Genomic DNA, 21,713 nt, shown 5'->3' with positions numbered 1-21,713 from the left:
TTATTAATTATAGAGTTATATGCCAATTCATCGGTTCCCTTTTCACGTAAACGGATTATAGTAGACAGCTGAAATGAATATATATCTGGCGAGCATAATACATTATTATTATTCGTAACAAATGATATTGACGATACCGAAACACACGAGGGTAATAATATATTTATCATATAATCTCAAGCTTAATACAACGTGTTTCTTTAAACTGTTGTGACAGAACATGCTCTTAATTTTGTTTTCGCCTGTGGCGATATTAATTGTTTTAGAGTGTCGTGTGCAGTGTGCAGTTCCAATATGCACTTAAGCCCAGGTGGGCACTTTGTTACGTAATACCTCTGCGCCAGGGTGGTCGTGCTCTTTCAAATACACACCCAGACAAAGTGCGGAGGCCATGTGGCCAGTAGTTACGTAATACCTCCGCGAGTGCGGTTTTTACGACCGTGATTTTGGCGACTAGGCGTCATCAAGTCTGGCCATCTAAGAAAAATATGCGAGCTTGGTCGCTGTGGAAATATCACTTAATAGGGGGAGGACCGCGTTGTACCTCCAGGCGATACTGGGATTTTATAATAAATAGCTAGAGTTTTAGAGATATCAGGGAGAAACATATTGGAAGGCTTCCAGGGAACGCATCCGTTTGGACTTGGTAAATATTATTTCTGCTCTGTTATATAACCTTGATGTGATTGATGTGACTTTTAATATTTTAATACTGTATTATACCAATATTATTTAGACGGTGCTGCCGGTAATCTGACGCAGTAAACTGTAGGCTCACTGTTCTAATATATATAAAGCTTAACCAGTCATCCTAGAGGACCTAGGTAAACTGTAGGTTATTGTCTTTATTGTGATAGGTACCAGTATTAATTCTGTATTACAAGGTTACTGAATGAGTAGTTAAGGGTTAATTAAAAATTAACCAGTTAGGAATAGAGTTGTAATTCCTTTATTAATTAAGTTCCCCTGGAAGCGTTTCTCAATTATCACACGTGTGTGTGTTGTGTCACGGTGAAGTGATTAGAATATTGTATAAACTAGACACCTAGTGATTAACTAATTAAGTGATCAGTTCTGGGTTGTTACTATTTGTTGTTGTTAATTAACTACTGCGGCAGTACATTTGTCAGCGTAGATTAATACAGATTCCAAAGTGTATTGTGTTTTTGTTGTGTTTTCTAGTGAACTAAACGTGCTATATTATATATACTTTATATAAGATCTTATCTCTGTTCATACCTAGAGACGAGCCACGCGGGTATAACTGCCCGTTACAGAGAGATCTAATAGATATGCAGTTAGGAGAGATATTTGGATAATCGTGTTTTATTCAGTTACGGGTATTATAGGATCCCCGTGACAGGAATTAAAATTGGGGCGCTCGTCCCGGATCTGAAACGGGACATGCATATTAAAAAAAGTATTGTTTGTAAATGGGGGCTTTATAAATTATTTTTACAAATAACTAGAAGTAGCAACGTTGTTCACTAGAAAATTAATTAATAATAAGTGCGTCATATCTAAACATGGATAAGAATTTCCTGGATAGGCCTACGCTCAGTGTAGTGGAAATTAAGCGAGCACGTAAGGCCGAGTTAGTTGAAATCGCAAGTGAGCGGGAAATTGATTTAACATCAGCTAAAACCTTAGGTGATATAAATACAATTATTATCCAGGAAGTTTTTGGTGATAGGCCTGTTATGGAAGACAGTGATATTGTTCCAGAGATAGAGATAAATGAGTTAAGTGTGGAACAACAATTAGCTTTTAAAAAACTTGAGTATGAAAGAGAAGAACGTGCATTAGAGAGAGAGAGAGAGAGAGAGAGAGAGAGAGAGAGAGAGAGAGAGAGAGAGAGAGAGAGAGAGAGAGAGAGAGAGAGAGAGAGAGAGAAAGAGAAGAGGGGGATAGAGAGAAAGAAGATAGGGATAGAGAGATAGAGAAGATAGAGATAGAGATAGAGAAAGAGAAGAGAGGGATAGAGAGAGAGAGAAAGAGAAGAGAGGGATAGAGAGAAAGAAGATAGAGATAGAGAAGAGAGAGAGAGAGAGAGAGAGAGAGAGAGAGAGAGAGAGAGAGAGAGAGAGAGAGAGAGAGAGAGAGGGGGGGAGAGGAGAGAGAGAGAGAGAGAGAGAGAGAGAGAGAGAGAGAAGAGAGGGATAGAGAAGATAGAGATAGAGATAGAGAATTCCAGTTAGCAAAATTAAAGTTGGAACATGAGTTAAAGTTGAATACTGAAGAAGTTAGACGGGAGACCGGAAATGGGTTTAACATGTCGGAGGCTTATATATCAGTGCCTGTATTAGATGACCAGGAGGTAGATATTTTCTTCCAACATTTTGAACGGGCCGCTAAGCAGCTAAATTGGCCGCAGTCTAAGTGGACATTGTTAGCCGTGTCTAAGTTTAAGGGGAAGGCTAGTGTAGCTTATAATTCAATGAGTGATGAGTGAGCAAGTCAGTACGACCTAGTTAAGGCGGCAGTGTTGAGGGCGTATGAATTACGACCTGAGGATTATCGTTTACGGTATAGCGAGTTGAGAAAAACGCAGGGTCAGTCTTATAGTGAGTTTGTGGCTAAGAAGGCAGGGATGTTTGATAAATGGGTGGTGTCTCATCAGGTAGAGTCATATACCGAGTTACGGGAGTTGTTGATCTTACAGGACATTAAAAATGGATTAACAGTTAGCTTACGTATTCATTTAGAGGATCGTGATGTCAAAAAGATAGAGGAGGCAGGCATAGTGGCAGATGATTACGTGTTAATACACAAAGCTCAGGCAGTACAGGGTAGCTCTTTACAACAGGGTGATAAGAAGAAATTTCAGCCAGGTTTATCCCGGGAAAGTAACTATCGGGGAGAGTCTTCTAGTGGGTCAGCTAGTCAGGCAAGGAATGTACCTGGTGGGCAAAGTAAGGATAAACCTGCATTATCAGCCAATGCACGAACTTTTCGTCCACATTGCAGTTACTGTAAAAAGGATAACCATCTTGTCGGGGACTGTTTTAAAAGGAAACGCGATAATGCGCAAGTGGTCGGTTTAGTGAGGTCAGCTCCGTTAGCGAGAGAGTTAATGGTTAGTCCCATGGCAGAGAAAGTAAACCCGTATGTGTCCACTGATATGGTTTGTGATGTGAAACAAGAATTGAGTCCTAAGGCAACATCAATCTATCGAGATACCGGGTGTAGTCAGTCACTGATGACGTCAGAGTGTTTAGCTGGTATTGAGAATTCAGATACAGGACGTAGTTTGGCTTTAACCTCGGTTACTGGAGAAAAAATGTTTGTCCGGTTACATAACGTTTTCTTGTGTTCGAAGTTTGTGACGGGACCAGTCATTATGGGTGTTGTAAAGGACTTGCCTGTTTAAAACATAGGAGTTGTGTTGGGTAATGATTTGACTAGTCAGCCGAAATGTGACCAATTGTTAATTAAAGACAGCCCTTTACCAGTAGAAGAGAGTGAGGTTGAGGAGATTAGAGATCCTGAGTGTGTAAAGACTAGGGCTATGGCCAGAAAGGTAACACGAGACCCAGAGGATATTTGTGATTTGTCTGATACGTGTGTGAGCCATGAAATTGGAGTGGATGAGGTTATCAGTAAAATGGTAGATAAGTCAACTGAGGAACTAAATGTGGTGGAACCGGTTGATCTCCCGCAGAGGGGAAATGAACCAGTTGTGTTTGATAGAGGGGACTTACCTTGTAATAGACAAGAGTAAATCCTATAGCAGGGGGCTGATCCAAATTTGTTGGCAGCTCGCACTACATTGTTAACTGAGGGAGTATTAATGAATAAGAGAGTTAGAGATAGGAGGTTGCCGGCGACCAAACTAGCTAGGAAGCATCTGAGCTATGCTCAGAGCAAAATAAAATCAGTGTTTAATAGAAAGGCTAGGAGTCGGGAATTTAAACCAGGGGATAAGGTGCTGCTGTACCTTCCCAATAAACGGGGTTCATTACAGAACCGGTATTTCGGTCCCTATGTTGTGCACAAACGAGTTAATGCGACAGGGTATGTGATAAACACTCCTGATAGGGTTAGGAAAAGTAGGTATTGTCACATCAATTTGCTAAAAGGTTATTTTGACAGACTGCCGATAGTTCCAGAGTTACCGGTCCAAATTGAGAGTCACTCAGTTTCCTGTGATGACGTCAAGACTGCAGAGAGAAAATTAACCAACAACCAGATTCTAGCAGACTTGAGCCCCCAGCGAGCAAAGTTGACTACGTTGATACAAGACAATATTTGCATTTGTCAGGACCTTCCAACGGTTACCAATACCTTAAGCCAGGATGTGCGCTTGGAACCCAACGCTACACCGATTCGACAGCATGCCTATCGGAGAAAACCTGGAAAACGTGCGACACTGAAAAAGAAGGAAACAAAGTTCCAGTGGTCAGATGAATGCGAGAAGTCATTCAACCGTCTCAAGCAGATGCTCTCCTCGTCTCCCGTGATGGCAGCACCAGACTACCGAATGCCTTTCAAGCTGGCTGTGGATGCCAGTGACGTAGGAGCTGGAGCTGTGCTGTTCCAAGAAGACGAAAATGGACTGGACCATCCTGTAAGTTTCTTCTCCAAAAAGTTTGACAAACACCAGGTGAACTATTCCACTATAGAGAAGGAAGCTTTGGCCACGGTACAAGCTCTGAAGCATTTTCAGATCTACGTGAAATCGGCAGTGCATCAAGTGGTGGTCTTTACGGACCATAATCCGCTCACTTTCATTCACAGAATGAAAGCCACCAATCAGAGAGTTTTGAGATGGAGTCTTCTTCTGCAGGAATTCCCAATTACCATTGAACATATCAAGGGCACATCCAATGTAATCGCTGATGCCCTGTCCCGAAGTTGAACATTATGATAATGTGTTGACATTCTTGATTTGTTTTTATATATTTTATTATATACCAGGGACTCAGAGACGCAGTGTGATTACTGGTAGTCACCTTATTACTATGTGTTATAAATGCCCGGATGCGTCGGTTAACGCACTTTTTGTTTTAATATAGTATATTTCCCTATTCCTAGAGTAGAGGAAATATCCTTTTTGAGGTGGGGGTGTGTGACGGAACATGCTCTTAATTTTATTTTCGCCTGTGGCTATATTAATTGTTTTAGAGCGCCGTGTGCAGTTCCAATATGCAATTAAGCCAGGATGGGCACTTTGTTACGTAATACCTCTGCGCGACGGTGGTCGTGCTCTTTCCAATACACACCCAGACCAGATGCGGAGGCCATGTGGCCAGTAGTTACGTAATACCTCCGCGAGTGCGGTTTTTACGACCGTGATTTTGGCGACTAGGCGTCAGCAAGTCTGGCCATCTAAGAAAAATCTGCCGGCTTGGTCGCTGTGGAAATATCACTTGATAGGGGGAGAACTGCGTTGTACCTCCAGGCGATACTGGGATTTTATAACAAATAGCTAGGGTTTTAGAGATATCAGGGAGAAACATATTGGAAGCTTCCAGGGAACGCGTCCGTTTGGACTTGGTAAATATTATTTCTGCTCTGTTGTATAACCTTGATGTGACTGATGTGACTTTAAATATTTTAATACTGTATTATACCAATATTATTTAGACGGTGCTGCCGGTAATCTGACGCAGTAAACTGTAGGCTCACTGTTCTAATTTATATAAAGCTTAACCAGTCATCCTAGAGGACCTGTAGGTTATTGTCTTTATTGTGATAGGTACCAGTATTAATTCTGTATTACAAGGTTACCGAATGAGTAGTTATGGGTTAATTAAAAATTAACCAGTTAGGAATAGAGTTGTAATTCCTTTATTAATTAAGTTCCCCTGGAAGCGTTTCTCAATTATCACACGTGTGTGTGTGTGTTGTGTCACGGTGAAGTGATTAGAATATTGTATAAACTAGACACCTAGTGATTAACTAATTAAGTGATCAGTTCTGGGTTGTTACTATTTGTTGTTGTTAATTAACTACTGCGGCAGTACATTTGTCAGCGTAGATTAATACAGATTCCAAAGTGTATTGTGTTTTTGTTGTGTTTTCTAGTGAACTAAACGTGCTATATTATATATACTTTATATAAGATCTTATCTCTGTTCATACCTAGAGACGAGCCACGCGGGTATAACTGCCCGTTACAGAGAGATCTAATAGATATACAGTTAGGAGAGATATTTGGATAATCGTGTTTTATTCAGTTACGGGTATTATAGGATCCCCGTGACAACTGTACACGCAGTTTTAATTCCAGTCCGCCATTACTAGATATTCAAACTCGAATGACGTCGTTTTGGATGTCCTTACATGGAAATAAACTAGTGCGTAAAGTTGTTTGTTTTCTGAACGCTGGACAGCTTTTAGAGTAAAATTGCCATTGAAATGTTTTTATTTGATTACTATGAATGGATACTTCGATTGTGGGGAGTCACCCTAGTATGTTTGCTTAAATGTCAATAAACCTAGTTCCGTGACCTCGATATAATTTTGTGCAAAGTTATCTATCAAATATCACATACTTTGATTGCACTGAAAATGTAAGATATTTTATATGTATGTATGTATGTATGTATGTATGTATGTATGAATACATACATTCATACATACATACACACGTGTGTGTGTGTGTGTGTGTGTGTGTGTGTGCGTGCGTGCGTGCGCGCGCGCGCGTGTGTGTGTGTGTGGTTAAATGTTTCAAATATTGTCGTTTTCCAAACAAATACAGTAATCATGTAAATATTTGTAGTCAAGGTTTGTCATGTAAATGTAAATTGTTCACAGTGATTTGCAAAAGAAACGTTTCGTACTGTTTGACATGCGATAGCGTTGGAGTTAGATGTGATTAATAAGTGTTTTGTTGTGGTACAACACAGACTACAGAGTACAGACTACGTCACGTGAAGACATTACTTTTGTTGTGATTCAGCAGGATGTGTTTTTTACCTGCATCCAGGTACATAATTAATGTAAAACAGCAAGGACCTTGCACGCAGGGCCGTTCCGTACGTAGAACGTTAGATACTGGGAGGGGTGTTTCAACACCTATAGAAAGAAATCAAAGTACCTAATATCTACATATTTTCTATGTGTCTCTTTGTCTAACTGTCTATTTATCTGTCTATCTGTCTGCATATATATATATATATATATATATATAGATATATATAGATATATATATATATATATAGATATATATATATATATATATATATATATATATATATATATATATATATATATATATATATATATATATATACCAAGCTACATAGATACATACCTGCTTACCTACTTATCTACCTACCCACCTCTCTGCCTATATATCTATGTATGTATGTTTCTATCTATATATATATATATCTGTCTGTCTGTTTGTTTGTCTGTCTACTTACCTACCTACCTCTGTCTCTCTCTTTCTCGCCCCCATTTCTCTCTCTATCTGCTTATCTCTGTTTTTGTCCTTCTGTCTATGTATCTGTCTGTCATGTGCCTGTATTAAATAGTTTTAAAGACTCCAACATTGTTCTCAAGATATTATTTTAAACATTAAATAAACTCAACAGGCTCTAAACATAATTAATTTGCCACCAGCCCTCCCCCACCCCCACCCACCCACCTCCGTCCAATCCCTCCTTACTATACGCGCAGTCCTGGGCCCGTGTTGTACCTTGTGCATATATAAATAAGTTTTACTCACATGAATAATGATTGGAAAGAAAAGGCAATCTATAATACTACATGAACTCATCCAACATGAAATAGAGATATTACTTTTGTAAATGAAACAACGACTGGACACTTTTGTTTACGTGTCATGGGATTTAAATAAAAAGCAGCTCCATTTTGTATGAAACACGTGCACAGGAGAACCAACCCAGGTAAGTCGTCTTAACCAGATGGTGGTAGAAGTGAGATTTTTTTGTTGTTGATGGTATTGCGTTATAATGATGCATGATTTAATTCCATTTAAATCCGCTGACCCTAATGTTTTAGGTACATGTCTTTTTTTGTCTTTTTTTTGAGCATAAAGTTGAATTTGAGTTAGTACAAATAATAGGGCGATCAGAAACATGTTGAATTTGCTGTAATTGATAATTTTAAAACGTTGCTAATAACGTGTAAGTTAACGCTAACAAATCTATAATAGCCAACAGTATTTTACATTAGATAAAAACTAGAGTCGGCGGCTTTAATGATCCAGTAAGCTGTGATGATGAAATTTGAAAAAAAAATTTCAAACAATAATAAAGTTCATTAATTGATTCCCCATTACTATAATGCTTGAAAGGTATATTAAAGGGTCTATCCTGAGTTTGTTGCCATTTTAAACCTTTTCGGCAGATAAAATATCTTTACATTATTAAAATTACAATTTACTTACATTTTTATTATAACATAAATATATCTATAGCCAATATAGTTTTGGACATTGTAATGTGCGTGTGCGTGCGTGTGCTTATATATGTGTGTGTGTGCCGTACAGCAATATCGATTTTTGTCAAAAATAAATTCATACGTTCCAGTTATCTAATAGACAAACGGAAATTGAAACAATTCACCTAAAGGTCATGTCAAATGTATTTATCCGTATAATGTTATAAATTTAAAACATGTTTAGGTTAGCGGGGTGTATATCTATTTTGTTGGAGGAACAATAAATAGATAGACAGACAGATAAACAAATAATCCAATTTAATTGAAATCAGTTTATACTTAATCCGATTAATAAATAACCATAGTTTTCGTTGTTTACATTTGGAGGCTATATCTACTAAATACGATGGATCACTGACCAAAATTATGGCTGATGATATTCCATATTTGGATATGATTATCTTTCGCGAACAACATACCAGCACACTGCTAGTTTTTATTTAGTAAACTGGTCTGGGTGGCAGTCCTCTGTGTGGCTGTCAGAAGGATGTATTGTCCAGTAAAGGATCTCCTCCTATAGATGAGATACTAAACAGAGATGCATGGAATCATACACTATTTTGCTAAATGCCTATTCGACTCTGAATTGTACAGACATACGGTCTTGTTCATGGATAACAGTTTTTTCGTTCAGAATGAATGAATGAATGAATGAATGTTTAACGACAACCCATCACGAAAAATATATGGGCTATTGGGTGTCAAACTATGGTAATGCAAACAAATAAGGTGATGATCAACATCAATATAAAAATTCACGATTTAAATAAAAACAGTGTAAAGAACTGCGCAAAAATACAAATATCACAGATAGATACTGACTTATACTCAAAATTTAAATTTGTGCTGTATTGGCCATTCTCAAAGAGGGTTTTTCGTTCAGATATCTAGCGTTATGCAAGCTAACAGCGACAGACTATTATTTATATTAATAAGCAACTAGTATTCGTTCATCTTTTTATATAAAAAGTTTGATATAAATTAATATAATCTGTTATGCAAAGTACACTGGAGGCTCAACAGCTATAATTTGCCAAACTGAGGGTTACTAATAAAAATATTCTTTAGATTTCTTAACTGTCATAATTAATTATGACATCAACGTTTCTTGCATGTGGGTTAACTGAAACAATTTTTAAATTTCACAGCTTGTTTCGGTTGATGCATTGTTTTAGCACATATCTTGTTTTTTTCTAAAAATATAAAAAATATTTTCAATGGGTCTTGATTTAGTCTAGTTGAACCAAATGTTTTTGCTGTTATCAGCATTAAATAAAACAACTACCCCCCCCCCCCCCTCTCCCTCTCTCTCTCTCTCTCTCTCTCTCTCTCTCTCTCTCTCTCTCTCTCTCTCTCTCTCTCTCTCTCTCTCTCTCTCTCTCTCAGCACATACTAAGCTCAAGGTCACTGACAATGTCACAACGCCACAGAATGTTCTCTCTGTTAGTGTAACATCCGTGAGCCTTGGAGGTCACGTGTTTTATTTACCCAATCCGTTCACGCCACTCATTTCCTTCCCTTGATAAAGTTCCTTTCATACAGCAAGTAATCTGCTATTAATTTGAAGCAGCGTCTTTGTTTTTTTTTTTTAGTTCCTTGTGTAGACACTGACAAATCACATCAGAGTACAGTGCACTTGATTTTTGTCAACGTTCACTACAGCACACACTATTATTATTTTACTATTATTAAGTTCCTATAGTGTATTTTACTAACTGGTTTTCTCTGAAAACTACAAGTCAAAATTACTAATATTTGACATCCATAGCCGATGATTAATGAATCAATGTGGTCTAGTGCTGTCGTTGAACAAGGAAAACTTTAAAAATCATATTAAAAATAATTTCGTTTTGCCAGCATTTCTCCAGATTTAAAATGTATAACTAATAATAGGAAATGCACATTGTGGAGGTTTATATATATGGAAAGTAATTTAGTTTTGTAGTATTTTTCTTTAGTACATGTATATGGTCATTGTCGTCTTGACAAATGCACTGATGGATAGTCACTCTCTTGTCACCATGGTGCTTGCTGTTCAGCAGAGCTTTCCATGGATTATCTCAAATATAATAACAAGTTATATTGCTCACAAAAACAAAATATTTTAAGAATTAATATACTATAAAGTTGCATAATTTGCGACCGCTGTCAATTATATACATACTCTACTTGGAGTTTAATTACTTTCCTTGTACTGGGTGGTTAATAGCAAGGTGTCATATAACATATCGTTTGTAATGTACACCATGATCTGGTTATTTCCTTGTCTATTTGTCAAGATATGCTTGAATAGTAATTAGTTCAGATGTGTTTCATGTACTACTTAAACACTTTATTGGAACTCGTTTTGAGAGTCGTCCACCGGTCTGTCTAGTAAGTGTCATGCGGATTCGAAACGCATGGTGACATGTATATCTTTAAATACTGATTTCGTTTAGGTGTAGCCATACTGATGTTCACGAAATGACCACCGGTCTTTCTAGTTCGTGTACTGCAGGTTCTAAACGTCAGGTGTCATTTACAACTTTTTTTTTTTTAAATACTGATTCTTTTAAGTATAGCCATAATGATGATCAAGAGATGACCACCATTCTGTCTAACTAGGGTAGTACAGATCTAATACATCTGACGCGTTGTTTTCTGTTTTGTTTCAAACTGTTTTCTATTCCAGTAGAGCCATGATGCGTTTTGTGTTTTGCTTCGTTGTCCTAGCGACTGTAGTTCAAATCGCTCTGAGTGCAGGTGAGTTTGTTTCTATATATACCTGTGTCAAACATTAAAATCAGTATATATATGAAATATTCAATAACACCAAACATCAATATCAGTATAAATATCATACAGTTTCTGTCAACATCAAATATCAATATCAGTATAAATATTAGACAGTTCCATTAACATCAAATATCAATAACAGTATAGATATTAGACAGTTTCCATTAACATCAAATATCAATATCAGTATAAATATTAGGTTTCTTATGACATAACAGATATCACAATCAGTATAGATGTTAAATAGTTGCTTAATGTGTATTAAACTGTATAGATATTGAACAATGTTTTATCTAACATCAAAATCAGTATAGATAATAGACCATTTCTCTTAACATCAAACATATAAATCAGTGTAAATATTAGACAATTTTCTTATCACATATCAGACATCAAATCAGTATAAATATTAGACATTCTTCAATAACGCCAAACATCAAAATTAATATCAATATTAGTCAGTTTCCAACAAAATCGAAGTTCAAATCTGTAAAACTATAAGACAGCGTCCAATGACATCAAATATTAGTCTTAGTACAGTTTCTTATCACATATCAAACATCAAAATCAGTATAGATATTAGTTTTTTAATGTATATCAAACATCAAAATCAGTATAGATATTAGTTTTTTAATGTATATCAAACATCAAAATCAGTATAGATATTAGTTTTTTAATGTATATCAAACATCATAATCAGTATAGATATTGGTTTCTTAATGTAACAGTGTATCAAACATTACAATTAGCATAGATATTAAAGGGACAGTCCTGAGTTTGCTGCACTTTTAAAGATGTTATCGACTAACAGAGACTTTTTAACGATTGTAATTACATATCAAATATATTTTTCTGCATACAATATTAGTGGCTACATATTACACGTGTTTCTGATCGTTCTAATATTTGTACTAGGTTAAATTTTAGTTCATAAATAAAATAAAAAATCGTACATACGAAATTATTTGAAGACAAAATCTAGTTTGGACTTCTTACAAATATTAAGACGACCAGAAACACATTAAATATACAGACACTGATATTCTAAAGATTGTTGTTTTTAGAAATATATGTAAGGATGGTAAGTTTAATCGTAGAGGATATTTTATTAGTCTGTTTTGAAATATCTTACAAAAGCAAGCAGTACTCAGGAATGATTCCCGTTTATTCAAGGAGGGGGCCGGAACGAAGTTAATGTATACAGAGCCCTCACCAATATTTAAATCAGTATAGATATGAAGGGTTGGAGTGGTTTTCGTAATGTATTTCAAACATCAAAACCAGTATAGATATCAGATATATTTTGGAGGCGAGGAGGACAGGTCAATAGCAAGCATCAAGTAGGGGCGGAACCTCTGGTGCTCAGTATTAGACGCTAGGAAGGGGCAGGGTCGAGGGGAGAGGAGTTTGAGGGGGACGAAGGGGGGGTGTTATTAAATATCAGACGAGGCAGAAACGGGGATTCGCGGGCGTATATATATACTTGAAAGAAGAGGGACAGCCACACACACACCAGGAAGAGGAAAGGGAGGGGCGAGACACAGGAGAACACTAGGGCGGGTTTTGATATTACACGTTTGTGCGTAAAGACAGTTTCCAACTAACGTCAACAACATATATATATATATAATGCTTCGAATGCGATAGAGAGAGAGAGATGAGGAGGAGAGTGGGAGGGGGAGAAGGGGAACGATAGGGTGAGGAGAGGGGGGGGGAGGAGCCGGGAGAGGAGACCCCGGAGAGAGAGAGGAGGAGAGGAGAGAGGACGGAGAGAGAGGGAGGCGAGGGGAGAGGAGTGGGAGGAGAGTAGCGGGGGGGGGGAAGCGAGGGAGATCGATATACGAGAAGAGGGAAGAGAGAGAGATATATAGATATATAGATAGATATATAGAATATATATATATAGATATATATATATTAGACACCATCCAATGACATCAAACATTAAAATCAGATATTAGAGAGTTTCTTAACACATTTAACACATTAATATCAGTATTGATATCAGTATGACATCAAACTTCAGTATAGATATTAAATGGTTTCGTTTAACATATCATAATTCAGCATAGATATTTAGATAGTTTGGTATGACATATCAATCGCCAGTGTAGATATTATATGGTTTCGTTTAACATATCAAACTTCAGTTTAAAAATTAGATACCTTTGTATAAGATATCAAACTTGAGTATACTAGCAGACATGCGCCGTGTTGTTTTCAGTTGTCGGTCACGCCGCTGGTGGAGCCACCTCGCACGCTGCTGAGACAACACACCCTGGGCTGAGTCCACCACATGGAGCAGGGGGTGTTCCGCATGGAGCAGTAGGGGGTACACATGGGGGACAAATGCAAGATCCAACGACTGGACAACCTCTCGTGCACGGCGGGAAACCTCCCGTACACAGCGGACAACCTACAATGCACGGCGGACAACCTACAATGCACGGCGGACAACCTACCACGCACGGTGGACAACCTACCATGCACGGCGGACAACCTCCCGTACACGGCGGACAACCTACAATGCACGGTGGACAACCAACAATGCACGGCGGACAACCTACCATGCAGGGTGGACAGCCTACAATGCACGGCGGACAACCTCCCGTTAACGGTGGACAACCTACCATGCACGGCGGACAACCTCCCGTTCACGGTGGACAACCTACCATGCACGGCGGACAACCCCCCGTTCACGGCGGACAACCTACCATGCACGGCGGACAACCTACCGTTCACGGCGGACAACCTACCATGCACGGCGGACAACCTACCGTTCACGGCGGACAACCTACAACGCACGGCGGACAGCCTATCAAACACGGCGGACAACTTCCCACACATGGCGGAAAGAGGCCTACACACATCAGACATCGTCCCATAAAGGGACGACTTCCCATATACGTGAGGCCAAGAATTCCCCAACGGCCAGCGAACCCGTTCTTACAACTGTTGTACTGGAGAATGCTGGGTACGCTGCTTGAACTCTGGTAGGGTCAGGTCATTGGTGACGTTTCAACCAAAAACAGTAGATCTGGGTCTCGTTCCACGGAACGATCGAAGTACTAGTACCATAGTAGTAAACAACTAGCTCTTTCCAACCGTAAATTATGTAGGTATCCTGTTTCGACGTAGCTTAAATGTTATATTCATTGAATTATTTCTAGAAATCAGTTGGAATTTCATCACAGATCATCAGCTATAATCAATTTGAACCAAGCGATGAATTTTCGATCGATTAGAATTATAGGAACTCAAGAATGATTTGAATTGTTAGAATCATGCATCTGTTGTTGTGTGGTAGTCCTCTTTAACACGAAGCACCTGGCAACGATCTGTCATAATGATCTTTCGACTGTCTTGTGCTGAGATACGATGTTGATGTTTCTTAGATTACTATTGGCTGTAATGTACTTGGCCCCTTAAGAACATTATGGTATTTTCATCTGAAACTGTGTCTAGCTTGTAATAATTTCTACATAGATTCATCTAGTGATGAGAAATATATTTCTGAGTGTATAATTCGTCCGGTATCCAAGGGGCTGGATTTAACTCTCCGTTGCCGATCCATTGTGATTTTCCACGTCCCATCTGGTACCCCACGACTGTTATATCAAAGGTCTTGGTATGCGCTGTCCTGTCTTTTGGAAAGTGCATATGACAGATCCCTATCAGCTAATGGAAAAATGTAACGAGTTTCCTCAAAACACTACGTGTCAAAATTACCAATTGTTTGATATTCCATAGCCGGTGATTAACAATTCAATGTGCTCTAGTGGTATCGTTAAACAAAACAAACTTTAAACTTGTAACTCTTCGTCTAGGATCCCTTAACCCAGAATCATATTGTATTTACAGATCTATGAATTTTATATGAATTTTATAAGCACGTGCTACACATTGATTTTAGAGGACTGTATAATTACACGTTACAATGACAATTTGCAATACCTTCGAGACAAGTGCAAGCCATGTATAAAGATGTCGGACGAAGTTACGTGATGATTTGATAAATGTCTTGTCGTTTACGATCTTCAAACAAAATAATGGGAGATAACTCCTGTGAATTATTCATCGGTGAACTGATAAAGTTACTGACGCATTTCTAATGCCAACAAACACATACAAGATGTTCCGAAGTGTTCGTAGTCAAGGCACTACTGTACTTTTTCCAAAGAAAGATTTCAAGTTTTAGAAGGGTATACTATAGTTGCTTTTTGAAACGGTTGTACAGCTTGCTTGTTCCAGTTGTAAATGTATACAATCAATCTTAACTACGATCATTTCGTGGAACATGGCCCAGACACTGACAGTATTATTTCTAATTGCTTTATATCACATTGATAATATGTTTTAGATATTAAATTAAATTGACTGTCGAATATCGTTGTGTTTACTTCGGAACATGTGTCTCATGTATACGTATTTTGGTCTGAAAGTGTAGCTGTGACATTTCTTTGATATGCTTGACAGAAAAGGTTTATAAAACCAATCTAATTAAAATTAGCTCCACTATTACATGTGGATCTAACAGCAGCCAGTTGTAGCTCATGTCCACCAATCAAAACCTTACTTGCAGAATCATGCCAGTGATTTAAAAATAATTTAAATAGACTCACCCGATACTTTTAGAATTTGTAGCTCCCAAATAAACGTTATAAAAGGCGAAGTCCGTACGTATTGGTGATGGTCAATAATTAAATTATTATTTACAGACGAAATGTTACCTGGACATTGGAGACTACGCAGTGTTGTTAGCAATCTGATTAAAATTAGTTCTACTGGTCTAAATAAGGCATTCGTAATTCACATGAAACATATCGTATACCCTCAGGATAAATCGGAATGTTTTTAAATTATTTTCAAATCACTGGCATGATTCTGCAAGTAAGGTTTTGATTGGTGAACATGAGCTCCAACTGGCTGCTATTAGATCCACATGTAATAGTGGAGCTAATTTTAATTAGATTGTTATAAAACCTGACTTTGTATTACTTTCCGCGTAAGGTCACACGGTAACGATTTTCGCTAATTTAGCATAGTTCTTTTGTTTGTAGAGAGACATATTTCGTGGGCATCTATCTTTGTTTTGTTTAAACAATCTTTATTTACCAAATTGTAATTGTAATTGTAATGCCTATATTAAAACCTTTCAATACATTATAAAATACAAATGCAATACTAGAAAAACATAATATTGAAATGAAAATATATTATCTCGAAGACAAACCTCTTATGAAAATTAGACGCACACGCAGAGGAGAGAGAGACATTGATGCACATTTCATAATATAATCATTTCGGTAAAACGAGAGAGAGAGAGAGAGAGAGAGAGAGAGGAGAGAGAGAGAGAGAGAGAGAGAGAGAGAGAGAGAGAGAGAGAGAGAGAGATAGGGAGAATAAAAGTAATGAACTTCTGAATATAACTACATTATCATTTGTCGAATAGTTTTCATTTCCGATTTATTTTGAAATTGTCATTTATCCTTAGTACGCGGATACGTTTTTTCTGTTGTAATTTAAAAAGTCCCCACCTAACTTCTAAGGATTTCTTTGTCATATGTTCTCGTAGCTTTACTTGCTTAACAAATTATATCATAATTGACATATATACACATAGTGGTCGTTTACTGTTTTAGATAGATCTCTGAACTAATCACATATTTTACAAAGACCTCGTAAATGAGAATGTAGAGCAATGTTTCATGTAACATCTATTTTAATTTGGTATAAAAAGTGCGTTACAAAAATTAAAGATTATCATCACACAGTTTAGTCCCTAAATTCTAATTCTATAATATCAAATAGCTTAAACAGAATGCGGGGTTTTTTGGGGGGTTTTTCCTTCAGAGATTTGTTAGTCGATAACATCTTTAAAATTGCAGCAAACTCAGGAATGTTCCTTTAAGGAATCCATCAATTCCTATTTAAATTATATAATATAGGATAGGTATTAAAAACCAACAACATAAACATTTTTACAATTTGGGAGAATATTTGTTTCAATCAGAAATTAATTACTGTGATATTACCGGGATTTCTATTGGTACCTAATAACTGTACCTTTCGGACATCAGGGACTGCTACAAGATAGGTTTGTATGCCATATCAAGCATCAGCATAGATGCCAGAAAATGTTTTGTCTTGGAATGTTAGGATAAACATTAGTTTCGTATAAAGGGACATTCCTGGGTTTGCTGCACGTTTTAAGATGTTATCGACTAAGAAAGACTTTTTTAACGATTGTAATTACATATCAAATATATTTTCTTGTTTTGAAGTTTAGTGGCTGTATATTAAACGTGTTTCTGATCGTTTTAATATTTGTACTAAGTTAATTTTCATTTTATTTCCTAAAACAGGATTTTTTCGTACGTACGAAATTATTTGAAGACAAAATCCAATTTGGGCTTCTTACAAATATTAAGACGACCAGAAACACGTTGAATATACAGACACTGATATTCTAAATAAGAAAATATATTTAATATGTAAGTTTAATCGTAGAAATATTTTATTAGTCTGAAACATCTTACAATGTAGCATTATATATAACATATCAAACTTCAGTATAGATTAAAAACAAATGTTCCTAAGACATTACAAATTAGGATACTGGACAGTTTTGTATCACATATTAAACTACCTTTTGAATATTAGACAGTTTTGAATAACTTTCATCAGAACATGTGTTAGAACATGTCTTATGATATATCAAACATCAGTATAGATATTAGGTTCGTATGACATATCAAACTAACAATGTCGCTAACAGAGCGTTTCTTATGACATATCAGTTATCAGTATAGCTGGTAGGCAGTTTCGTTTGCCATTTCAAATTTTAGAACATTAAAACGAACAAAACCATTATTGCTATTCGCCCTGACAACACTAATAAAGAATGAATGAATGAATGAATGAATGTTTAACGACACCCCAGCACGAAAATTATATCGGCTATTGGGTGTCAAACTATGGTAATGGAAACAAATAAGGTGATGATCAACATCAACAGAAAAATTCAAGATATAAATAAAAACAGTGTAAAGAACTATGCAAAAATACAAATACAAATATCAAAGATAGATACTGACTTTTACTCTAAACTTCAATTTGTGCTGTATTGGCCATTCTCAAAGAGAATGTTACACCCCTGCACCACGGTGAGGTTACAGCACGCGCAGGGGCACTAATAAAGAAGGCTTTACTAACATTGAAGTCTCGTCCTTTATCCTTTATTTCTATAAATCATTCACAAAATTGAAGGTTATGATGAATTAGTAGACGTGTAACAACTAGGCCACCAACAAATGTTTCGTTCACCACTTTGAAACTCGAACTAATGGGTCATGGATACTCAAACAAAATTAAATATTATTTAATGCTCTTGGTATTTAATTCTTATATTTAAAAAACAACGTTTTATGATATAGCAATAATAGCCAAGAAAAGAAACATGCAAATGGAAATTATTTTTGACAGTGAATGCAATAAAAACAATATTTGGAACAAACCTTGGAATAAAAAAGAATATAGGTTTAGTCCATTACAACAAAATGTGATACTGTAGTGTGATGCAATAATATACGGCTAAAATAAAGTCGCAGACAGGTGAGAAAACAAAACGTTCATATGTTAATTAGTTAATTTCGTTGACCCCTGAAAATAAAATATGTTGGTGCATTGCATGACATGAAGTCAATAATGCAGACGTGAATGATGAAAAGTTTGTGAGATTTTAAAAATATTATTTGATGGCTATTTTTAGAAGAGGAAACTTGGGATTAGTGAATAATCATTTATATCATAAGTTATCTGTTAAAAGTATTTGTACTGCATTTTTGCAACAACTATACGATGTTTCCTTATTTTATTTTGACAGCTGGAACACGTTTTTGTGAGAAATATTGTTATTTAAAAGGACCGCATGGAAATTGAACATGAACAATATTGGACCTTGTATCATAATACATATAATGCCCTGATACCAAAAATGAATGCATGAATGAATGAATCAATGAATGAATGGATGAATGAACGTTTATTCACACCCCAACACGAATGATACCAAAAAGGTATTTATAATAACTTTTTTAGTCATTAAAAAGGCAGCAAATTCAGAACAGTTTCTTTGAAATCCATTCAACAGAGGTGGTAAATCAACTGAGGGAGAGACCCACACAGAGAGGAGGGAGAGAGACAGAGACACACACACAGAGAGCGAGAGAGAGAGAGAGAGAGAGGAGAGAGAGAGAGACGCCTAAGAGAGAGAGAGAGAGGAGAGAGAGAGAGAGAGAGAGGAGAGAGAGAGAGAGAGAGAGAGAAGAGGAGAGAGAGAGAGAGAGAGAGAGAGAGAGAGAGAGAGAGAGAGAGAGAGAGAGAGAGAGAGAGAGAGAGAGAGAGAGAGAGAGAGAGAGAGAGTGAATGAGTGAGTGAGTGAGTGAGTGAGTAAATGCGGTGTACGAATTCTCCCAGTCTGTCTCGTAACTCTTATAAACATCGCCTATAAAGAGTTCACGATATTTGCATTTACATAAAACGCAAATAAAAGTCTCTCCATTATCCACACGTAATATGTCTTTCTAAATTACGGTGTCACGGCAAATTAGGTCACACTCGTTTGCTGGTGAAACTACGAGAACGAGTAAAGCGCTAGTAATAAAATACTTTAGATTTAAAAATGTTACTTAAACAGTTTTAATAAACAATAAGGATTAATGTAACTACATGTAGTATTAATATACGTGTCCAATGTGGATGGATAACATTCTGGTTGGCCATAAGCAGTGATGGCTTACAATGAGCAACTTAAAACAAAAATTAGTCACATGTATATTATTTGTATCGTTATATTCAATTGCCTTTCAAGCATATTGTTTCAAGCAAATAATTCGGCTATCTGGGCATTGATTAGTGGAGAGAGAGAGAGAGAGAGAGAGAGAGAGAGAGAGAGAGAGAGAGAGAGAGAGAGAGAGAGAGAGAGAGAGAGAGAGAGAGAGAGAGAGAGAGAGACAGACAGACAGGACAGACAGACAGACAGAGACAGAGAATCTGAGAGAGACAGGGGACAGAGAGCGAGAGACAGAAAATGAAAAGGGACAATAGCGAGATAGAAAGAGAGAGGAAGAAAACACAGAAAGAGATAGGAAGAAAAAACAGAGACAGAGAGAGAGAGAGAGAGAGAGAGAGAGAGAGAGAGAGAGAGAGAGAGAGAGAGAGAGAGAGAGAGAGAGAGAAAGAGGGAGATGGAGAGAAAAAAAGAAACACAGAGAGACAGGCGTTCAGTTGCATTATATCTCCGAACTGAGCCATTTCAACTCGCTCTTGGTAGAAGCTGGTACAGTGGTTCGAATTAAGAATCTACCATTCTTAGGGTCAATGGTCATTGAAATAAAAAATAAATAAACAAATATTCAATTACATATCTTCTTGAAACACTAAGCAAGAGATTACAAAAGATTGTCTTCAAGTCCAATTGTTATTTTTACTGCTACTTATGGGCATATGACTGAAACGTAAATCGTTTTTTGAAGCAGATGTTATACAAGGTGACATTCCCAAAATATACAAACGAATTTGATTCATTACAGTGATTACCGTTAGACTGCGTTACACGCACTGTGAGTATGTGTAAGCCACATGGTCTCCAATGATGAATAGTGCACATAAACCAATAGTACACTGACACACTATCTCATTTAATTTGCTGAAAGTTTCATTTGTGCAGTGTCCAGACGTATTAAGAGGTGAAGTGCTTTAGGCCAAATAAATAAATTTGTTCCCGGTCTCTTCCTGACCTTTAGTGGCGGAATGTAGCTCAGCGGTAGAGCGCTCACTTGAGGTGCGATGGGTTCAGGATAAGTCGCTCTTTATAGAATCGGTTACTCCCACCGTTCCAACCAGTACCCCACGACGTGTATATCAAAATACGTGGTATGCAGTCCTATATGAGAAAAAGCTTATAAAAGCTGTCTTTATCGGTAGAAGCAATGTTTGTAACGACAGTGGGTTTCTTTTCTGTCTGTCTGTCTGTCTCTCTCTCTCTCTGTCTGTATGTCTGTCTGTCTCTCTCTGTCCGTCTGTCTGTCTGTCTGTCTGTCTCTCTCTCTGTCTGTCTCTCTCTCTCTCTCTCTGTCTGTCTCTCTCTCTCTCTCTCTCTCTCTCTCTCTCTCTCTCTCTCTCTCTCTCTCTCTCTCTCTCTCTCTCTCTCTCTCTCTCTCTCTCTCTCTATATATATATATATATATATATATATATATATATATATATATATATAGTCGAACCTGTATATAGCGGTCATTAAAGGGACCTAGCAACAGTGGCCGTTATGGACAGGTGGCTGTTATATGCAGGTAAAGGAAAACACATATAATAATTTATTATAAAACTCCACTACTAAAATGGAATGCAGTCGTCAAAAATTTATATATATATAGATAAATAGATAGATAGATAGATATCGATAATCATATGTTACACACAAACAAGGTGTATTTTGAAATGTACTGTAATGTCTCATTAAA

General features: G+C 37.1%; 1 protein-coding gene across 2 annotated transcripts; it reads left to right on the top strand.

The window, feature by feature from the left end:
- Positions 1 to 7,687: 7,687 nt before the first annotated feature.
- Positions 7,688 to 15,569, top strand: LOC121381025 (proline-rich protein 2-like). Of its 2 annotated transcripts, none has more exons than XM_041510107.1 (3): positions 7,688 to 7,856; positions 11,087 to 11,154; positions 13,412 to 15,569. In XM_041510107.1, the coding sequence occupies exons 2-3, from the start codon at positions 11,091 to 11,093 to the stop codon at positions 14,182 to 14,184; spliced, it is 837 nt and encodes a 278-aa protein (XP_041366041.1). In that variant the 5' UTR covers positions 7,688 to 7,856; positions 11,087 to 11,090; the 3' UTR covers positions 14,185 to 15,569. The 2 variants fall into 2 exon arrangements, with proteins under 2 accessions (XP_041366041.1, XP_041366040.1); XM_041510106.1 differs by having other exon boundaries at positions 11,084 to 11,154.
- The last annotated feature ends 6,144 nt before the right edge of the window (positions 15,570 to 21,713 follow it).

The sequence above is a fragment of the Gigantopelta aegis genome, chromosome 9, assembly GCF_016097555.1.
Source record: "Gigantopelta aegis isolate Gae_Host chromosome 9, Gae_host_genome, whole genome shotgun sequence".
NCBI classification, from domain to species: Eukaryota; Metazoa; Mollusca; class Gastropoda; order Neomphalida; family Peltospiridae; genus Gigantopelta; species Gigantopelta aegis.
This window is presented reverse-complemented; position numbering and strand designations above follow the sequence as displayed.